Raw genomic sequence first — 9,034 nt, 5'->3', positions numbered from 1 at the left:
GACTAGGAACAATAAAAGATATTTTATTATTTTTATTCATGATTTCTCCAACCTTTCTATACTTATTGAAAAATAAAAGTGATGTGTTTGATACTTTTAAATAGTTTATAACTGAAGTAGAAAATTAGTATAACCGAAAGGTTGAAAGACTTCGTAGTGATAGGGAATTGAATTCGACTCAGATGACTTTAATGAATTCTTTAACTCACATAGAACAATACACGAAAAGACTACACCTTATGAGGGAACGGTGAAGTTCCATTGTGGAGGTGGGGATTGGCCCAATTCTTTATTTTTTATGGAACAATAAAATTACAGAGAACATTATGCATTATCACAAAAAATTACAGCATGCATAAAAGATGAAGAAAAGAGAAATAAGAGTTTGAAAAATTAAAAAACTTACCCTTGAAGAACCGTTCTTCACGAATTTCTTCCTCTTCGATCACGAACAATCACGATCCAAGATGGCCGCCACCATAAAAGTTTCATGTGTATTCTCCTTAGGGTAAGGTGAGAATATCAAGAGTGTGTGGGCTCTGATAAAATATATAAAGATATCGTTTTTGCACAAACGGCCAACTTAAATAAATCCAATTCATCGTTAATTCGAATATAATACAGTAGAGATAAAATACATTTTATCATTTTTTAAAAGTCAATTTGAATATAACACAGTAAATAAAACATCCATTATCTTCTCAAAAGGCAATTATTATGTCTTCATCCTGCAATTTGTTGATCGAAAAGGAAAAAAAAAATCAAAATCAATAACAAAAATGTAGATAAAACGCTTGCTTTCCATCCAAAAAGTCGATAATTCATTATCCATTTACAATGATTCATCTAATAACAAGAATAATATATAAATAAAATGCACCCATGACCTAATTACCCAAATAATTAAAGTTGGGTCTGTAGGGTCAGGATGTTTTTGTGTGTGTTTTTTTAATTAATTGAACATAAAAAGAACCGAAAATGACACTTTAAAAAAATAAAAAAGAAAAAAAAAACATCAAATTGAGTATCCAAAATGAAAACAATTTTAGAGACACCAAAAACAAAACATTTTAAACATTCACTAAACAACATAGGCTGTTCATGCACCGACAATATCAGAAACGTCCATACCACTGCCTAAAATATCAACTTAGCTTATTTTGTTTTTAGTTGTTTTTTTTTTTTTTAAATATTTATATATTTTTTATTTAAGACTTTCAACTATGATTTTCATATTGAAATTTTAACATTTGAATGGCTAGGTTTTTCTTTAATAATAAAAATAAAATTTGGAAACCACTTTGTTCTAGTTTTCAAAACTTAGTTGAATTTTTAAAATATTAGAATCTTATTTAGTAACCATTTTATTTTTTGTTTTTGTTTTTAAAAATTAAGTCTATTTCTTTCTAATTTCTTACAATGATTTGCATCTTTCTCAAGTACAATGATTAAATTCTTAGTCAAATTTAAAAAACAAAAACAAGTTTTTAAAAGTTACTTTTTTTAGTTCTCAAAATTTTACTTGTTTTTTAGACAATTGGTAAAAAGAAGATATAAATGAAAAAATTTAGAAATTGAAATAATATCTATAAACTTAATTTTTTAAGAATAAAAAATAAAAAATTAAATAGTTACTCAACGAAATTTAGAAGGTTGTGGATAACAATAATAGAAGCTTATAGGATAGTGCTTCTAAACATAATTTTCTAAAATTAAAAAAATTGAATAAATAAATAAATAAACAAATAGGTATCTAATGAAGCTTAATTAATTATTAGGTCAATTATATAACCATTTGTCGTTCTTTTTCTAAAATTAATAACAACATAATATAAAATTGTTCAATTTAATAGTGTAATGCATTTTTTTTTTTTATAATATATGGGATTGAGGATCGACCTCTAATTTTGAGGTTATTATACATATTTGATGTTGGTTAAGCTATACTAATTATGATTGTAACCCAAACTTTTGTATTCATAGTACTAACCCAAAATTTTGCATTCATGGTATGTAGTAGCAATTTTGGATTCTTTTTGTATATAGCGAAATAGCCAATTTATTTATAAATATAGTAAAATGACAAAAAAGAATTTAATTTGTCATTTTATCATTTTATTATATTTCAAAATATTTTTATTTTTTTTATTTAAAATAATTTCTCTAGAATTTTACTCATCTATTTTTGCCGAAAAAAGGAGAGAAAAAATAATTTTACTTTCATCTAAATTATTTGGTTTATTTATATTTTAAAATCCAAATCAAATTCCAAAAAGGAAGATAGAAAGCAGAGGGAGGGGCTGGACATTAGAGAGAGAAAAGAAGATTTTTTTTTCTGCTTGGAGAGAGAAAAAATGTAGTTCATTTTAGTTTTAATTATTGGGATTTATTAATTGTTATGTTATAAAATTAATGAGTCAAGATTTAGTCACATAATCTAACATTAAAAACAATCTTATAAAATTAACTTAAAGAATTCCCTCTACAATGTATTTTTTTCCTTTTTTTTTTTTTTTTAAGAAAAAGGAATATCATTTTGATGCATTTCTCAGTCAAATAGAAAGATTTTAAAACTAAAAAAATGTAAAAAATGGGACAATATAATGTTCATCTCAACCTTATCTTTTTTATAAAAAAAGAAAATAATCAACACGCGATAGTGAAGATTCAATCCTCAAAGATCAAATGTATGTTTAAAACAGAGGTTTCTGTAGTCTATTTTTTGTTGCATTATTCTCTCCAATATAGCAACATCAATATTTTCCATATTCACATTGAAAACAAATAAAAATTTGTCAAATACATTCACACAGTACAACAAATTTTTATTTACTAAATTATATATGCAATTTAATATATTTATATATTCATCAGTGGAAAGTCAAATATTCCCACAATTATTATTCCCACCGGACCCATCTCTCCCCTCTTTTTTCCTATATAAACCCTAGACCCAACGCCACAACTTTCAACTATATATTGTGTATATCCATACATAAACATACACAAAATTAAAACACAACTCTCTCATTTTGTTTTCTTTAACATAAAAAAGTTTTTAAATTTTAATAGAAAATGGAGTTGATTTGTGTGTTGGTTATGTTAATCATGTGGGCGATTAGGGGTACGATTATGGTTTTTTTTGGAAAAGTGGTGGTTTCATGGTGGATTTTGCCAATTTTGGCTCATAAAAATTTGAAGAGAAATGGATTTGAAGGTCCCTCTCCTACTTTCCCTCTTGGAAACATTACAGAGATGAAGAAGATAATCAAAGCTGCTGCAGCCATTAATGGCGGATCATCCCTTGCTTCTTCAAATAATCTCTCCCATGATATTCATTCAACTATCTTCCCTCACTTTGCTCAATGGCAGAATTCTTATGGTAAAATCAAACAAAATCCCTCTTTCTTATATATATTTGACTTTTTTAAATAGCAATGGTCTTTTGTTACTTTTATGATTCTTTGATGCACAAACTTTTTTTTTTATAGTAATAGATTCCATTTTCTCGATTTTGGGGTCAACTAAAATCCAAACCAAACTGATTGGTTTTATAAAATAGAGAACCAAATCGATATCCAATAAAGGACAAAACCAATAGTTTATATTTGATTGGTTTTGCTCCATGTTGGTTTGGTTTTTAGTTTTGGATTCAATTGGCCATTTTCCTTATTCTTGGGTTTTTTTTAAAAAAAAAATTATTTTCGATTTTTGTTTTGAATTGGTAATTTTTGTTTATCTCAAATTAGAATTTTACCTATTTCTTTTTTTGTAGATTGAAATTTAGTATTTTTGTTTCTTTTCTTTTAGATAATAATAATTGGATCTTTTCTAAATAGTAAATATATACTTACACCCTAATAAAGTAAAGTACTAAGAGTATAAATAATAATACAATCCATAGCCAACAAGAGTGTAGCTTAACTGGCATAGTGTTCATACTATCGACCTAGAAGTTTGAGGTTCGATTCCTCCACCCATGTAACGAAACTATACTTACCCATCCTACTAAATTGCCCAATCATAATTTGCCATGTAACAAATTATGATTACTTCATTTGATGTGTGATGAAAGTGAGATGCATACATATTGGTATATATTTTAATATGCATTCAAGTATCTCTCATCCTATCACAGAAGAAAAAAAAAACCTTGGAGCAGCATGCGCAAACGCACCAATAAAAATCTACCATGCAACAGAATTAAAAATAAAATAAAATAATTATTTTTATTTTGTTTTTTTTATCATGCAAGGACAATGGGATACATGGGATTAAAGTGTAGCCTAATTATTACCTCAATTATATACCAACTTTTTAATTGGCGTATTTATATTGATTTTAAATAAATAAAAGCCAGCAAAAATACGGCACAATAGAAAGTCACTTAAATGCACATGGAAGCAGCAAATTACTCAATTACCTAGTTTAATACTTCTAAATTTTTAGCTAATTTTAATATTACAATGCATTCGGAAATTGGAATAAACTTGTTAATTATTTTACTACAGAAATACTAGTAAGAGAATTATTAGAAATGCAGCGTAAGAATGATTTTTTTTTTTTTTTTTTTTTTTTGTTATTACGACAGGGAAGAAGTTTGTGTATTGGTTGGGGACAGAGCCATTTTTGTACATAGCAGATCCACAGCTTGTGAAGAAGATATCTGAAGCTGTGATGGGGAAGAGTTGGGGGAAGCCAGCTGTCTTCAGAAACGACCGAGAACCGATGTTCGGCGATGGCCTCGTCATGACCGAAGGCGATGATTGGATCCGCCATCGCCATATCCTCACTCCCGCCTTCAACCCCACCAATTTGAAGGTAATTTAACTTACATTTTTCACTCTTAATTTAAGTTTTCGTAACGAATCAGGTCTGTACATGTTTGCCAAAATACCTATCTATTGCACAATAATTTTACGTTTTGTTTATACTCTAAATTCAAACTCGTTAAAGTTGTAGTATTATTATGAAATTAGGCAGTAAGAAATATAATAATTATTGTTATTATCTTTATGATTATTATATCTTTTTTGGCAAAAGACAAATTTTATTTGTTTATTAATATATAATGTGAAAACAGACAAGCAACCGTTGGTGGGGGTATGACATCAATCTATTTGGACCAATATCTTTAATGACCAAATAAATTAGATGATTAGTTGATGGTTTGGTTGATAAGATTGATTTGTCTCTTTCTCGTAATAAAATAGTTTATATATTAAAAAACAAACTTTCTACTTTCTTATTGTTATTGTTATTTTTTTAAATACCCATTTCGTTCCAAAATTTTTACTTTTTTTCAGGTTAATATTTTCATTTGGTTTATAGTTTTCAATGATAGAAATAAACTCTATTTAGAGTTTAATTGACTTTCATTTTTTTTTTTGAAAATGTTACATTTTTTTTTCTTTTAATTTTCATTTTGTTCTCTAGATTTCAATATTTTATAATTTTATCTTCGAGTTTCGTCAATAAACTAAAGATATGGATTGAATTTTTAAGTATTTAAATAAGTGTTTAAGTACAAAAAAAAAATGTTTATAAACACTTAGAAATCAATCCAAACGGATCCTAAAACTCACTTTTGATTTTCAATATACATTCAATTAATTAATTTTAAAAAATTATGATGTGAAAATTTCTAATTAATTTTAATAGTGGCAAAAAATTAGTAAAGAGTAATTTTTTTGGTAAGGGGTTGTATTTAAAGTGTGAGGTGAGGAAATTGAACCTCAGACCACGAGATTGATAATATAAACACTATGTCAATTGAGTTACGCTCTTGTTAGCAAAAAGTAATTATAATTAACATCAAAGTTAATATTTAATGAAAAAAGCAAGAAAATTAATCATTGAAATCTAAGACCAAAAATAAAGACTATACTAAAAAGTCATGGATAAAAAACATAAATTATATTGATATGAATTATATTGATCTCCTTTTCTGTTATAAAAATTCGTGAATGATATATAAAATCTTATCAATGAAAGAAAAACAACATCGACATTAAAAATAAATAATAATCAAATAATAATAAGAGTTGTTTTCGAAGACAGAAAAATAAACTAAAATATCTATAAATATAAAAAAAATATCACAGTCTATCTGTGATAGATCGATATAGACTGTGATAGATTACTATTTGTGTCATGATAGTTATAGATAGTAGTCTATCATACTCTACCGTAGATAGACGATAACATTTTATTATATTTATAAATATTTTTAAATAATTTTGTCCTTTAAAATAATTTTTTTAATAAAATAATAATAACAATAATAAGTTTCGGAGAGTTAAGGATAATGTGCTTTTCTTTAATGATTTATATGATGAATATGTGTCAACTAATTGAGATATCCATTTTTCTAGTATTTTGTCTAAGAACATAATTTAAATTTCAGGCAATGACAAAGTTCATGTTGGAGTCCACCACGAAAATGGTAAAAGAGTGGAGAAGCCTCGTAAACTCCGGGCAATCGGAAATAGACGTGGAGAGAGAAATCACAGCAACCGCCGGCGACATAATCGCAAAAGCAAGCTTCGGAATTTCAAGTGGCGGCGGCGGCGAAGAGGCGTTGAACAGCCTGAGAGCTCTTCAATTGACTCTGTTCTCGAACAGCAGCTACGTGGGTGTCCCATTCAGCAGTCTGTTTCTGTACCCGGGCCGAACCCTAGCCGCCAAGAGACTCGGTGCTCAAATCGACCGCCTTTTCTTTTCCATCATATCTCACAGGAAACTCATCTCCTCCGGTTCTGATTCCGATTCCGATTTGCTTAGCCGCTTGATTCAGAGTCAAAGTAACAAGTACAAGGGCGGCGCCGCTCTGACGCCGAGAGAAGTGGTGGACGAGTGTAAGACTTTCTTCTTCGGAGGACATGAGACGACGGCGCTCGCCATCAGCTGGACGTTGCTGCTGCTGGCGACGCGACCGGAATGGCAAAAGATTTTAAGAGAGGAGATTAAAGAAGTGATCGGAGATAAAGATATTGATTTCTCCATGCTTTCTGCTCTCAAAAAGGTTTTCTACATATTTTCACTTTTTTTCCATTAACTTTCAACTATGCAAGAAAACAATGATTTTATGTTTATAACACAACTCATTGAAAATGGGTCGATAGCACGATTAGGTGCAACCATTTCATTTATCCAGTAAAAAAAATATATTTTTTTTTTCTTTTAAAAAAATAGGAGTTTTTATTGATGTGTCAACTTGCTAATTTTTTTTTTTGAGTTACCTTCTATATACAAAAATTGAGATATATATTTATTTTAAAATCAAGAAAAAAAATTAAAAACCCATTGTTGGATTTCGAATTACAAGATTTAAATTCATATTTTGATTTTTTTTTTCAAACAGACGATTAAAATTAAAGTGAAAGTTTAAGTCTAGTTTGGTAGTCATTTTATTTTATTTTTTATTTTTTTTGAAAATTAAACTTTTATTTCTAAATTTCTATATTATGTTTTCTATTTTTGTCTATATTTTCAAAAATCAAGTCAAAATTTTAAAAATTTGTTTTTATTTTTAGATTTTGACTAACAACTCAAATGTCTTTTAAGGGATAGTGTAAATTAAGAAGAGAAGAATAAGTATCGAAAACGGAAAATTAAAAACAAAATGACTATCAAATTGTTCTTTTTAAATTTCAAATTTATTTATGTATATATTTTGTTCTAAAAAATTATTTTTATTTGATATTTGAATTTTAAAAAGAGTTCTAATCCTTTACTTTTATCTTCAATAATAAGTCTCTAAATTTTCAATCAAAAGTCTAACATTTCATTGACCGATTCAATTTTTTTTCTTTTTAATACCGATTACTTAGACATCAAATTGAAAATTTCAACTCATGCTACTTTTTAAAACTTTTGAATATATCATGGATTTATTTTAAAAAAAAAAAAAAAAAAAAAAAAAAAAAAAAAAAAAAAACTAACAGTTTGGAATCTATTAGATAGAGTTATTTTTTACACGAACATGAAAATACATAAACTTTTATTAAATTTTCATAAATATGAAAAATAATGATAAGAATGTGTGGATGCAGATGGGATGGGTGTGGAATGAGGTACTTAGGCTATACCCCTCAGCCCCAAACATACAAAGACAAGCAAAAGGAGACATTGATTTAGGGGACATGAAAATCCCAAAAGGGACCAACATATGGATAGACATCGTCGCGATGCATCACGACCCGACCCTATGGGGCGACGACGTTAACGAGTTCAAACCCGAGAGGTTCCAACACGACACCATTCATGGCGGGTGCAACCACAAGATGGGATATTTGCCATTTGGTTTTGGAGGGAGAATGTGCATTGGTAGAAACTTATCTTCTACGGAGTATAAGATTGTCCTAACACTAATTCTTTCTACCTTTTCACTCTCTCTTTCTCCTTCTTATTCTCATTCTCCTGCTATTCTACTCTCTCTAAGACCCACCCATGGCATTCCTCTCATTCTTACCCCTCTTCACCCTTAACTTTTTTCACGTCTCACCTATATTTCTATTATTTAGTTCAACGTAACATTTGGAGGTCAGAGGATTCCAACTTCTAACTTCTTTTTTTCTTTTTTCCTATTTTTTCTTTACTTTACAGTCTATGATTCAAAGATATGTGCTATAATAAAATGTCTTCATCTAATTATTGGTCATTTAACATTAGGTTTTATGACCTTAATGAGAATATGAGACTATATATTTGTATTGTAATATATTTCTTTCTGAATTTTATATCCATTATTTTTCTTCTCTTCGTCATTATTACACAATTTTCTTTCCAATATGTTATCTCTCTATCTTAAATTCCTCACTCCTTGTAAAAAAAAATAATAGTAATAACAAAGAGTAATATTTTTAGATTTATGTTTTTCTTTAAAATTTTAAAAATCTCAAAATTGAACATGAATTAAGAACTCTGAATTAAATATTTCCATATGGATATTTATTAAACAAAACCTGATAATATATTATCAGATTATTGTTAAATGTGTGTTTATAAAACTATAATTTAATAATACAAATTT

The 9,034-nt window shown here is 27.9% G+C and overlaps 1 protein-coding gene across 1 annotated transcript; it reads left to right on the top strand.

The window, feature by feature from the left end:
• Positions 1–3,075: 3,075 nt before the first annotated feature.
• LOC120070072 (cytokinin hydroxylase-like) lies at positions 3,076–8,564 on the top strand. The gene is made up of 4 exons (XM_039021919.1): positions 3,076–3,382; positions 4,592–4,821; positions 6,407–7,024; positions 8,055–8,564. Exons 1-4 carry the CDS (start codon positions 3,076–3,078, stop codon positions 8,487–8,489), a joined length of 1,590 nt encoding a protein of 529 aa, XP_038877847.1. The 3' UTR covers positions 8,490–8,564.
• The last annotated feature ends 470 nt before the right edge of the window (positions 8,565–9,034 follow it).

Source organism: Benincasa hispida, chromosome 1 (assembly GCF_009727055.1).
Source record: "Benincasa hispida cultivar B227 chromosome 1, ASM972705v1, whole genome shotgun sequence".
In the NCBI taxonomy this organism is placed as follows: Eukaryota; Viridiplantae; Streptophyta; class Magnoliopsida; order Cucurbitales; family Cucurbitaceae; genus Benincasa; species Benincasa hispida.
This window is presented reverse-complemented; position numbering and strand designations above follow the sequence as displayed.

Coding starts and splice junctions, on each gene's coding strand:
- LOC120070072 (XM_039021919.1), top strand. CDS start 3,076: ATGGAGTTGATTTGTGTGTTGGTTATGTTAATCATGTGGGCGATTAGG. Junction 4,822..6,406: donor TCAACCCCACCAATTTGAAG/GTAATTTAACTT, acceptor TTTAAATTTCAG/GCAATGACAAAGTTCATGTT. Junction 7,025..8,054: donor TGCTTTCTGCTCTCAAAAAG/GTTTTCTACATA, acceptor GTGTGGATGCAG/ATGGGATGGGTGTGGAATGA.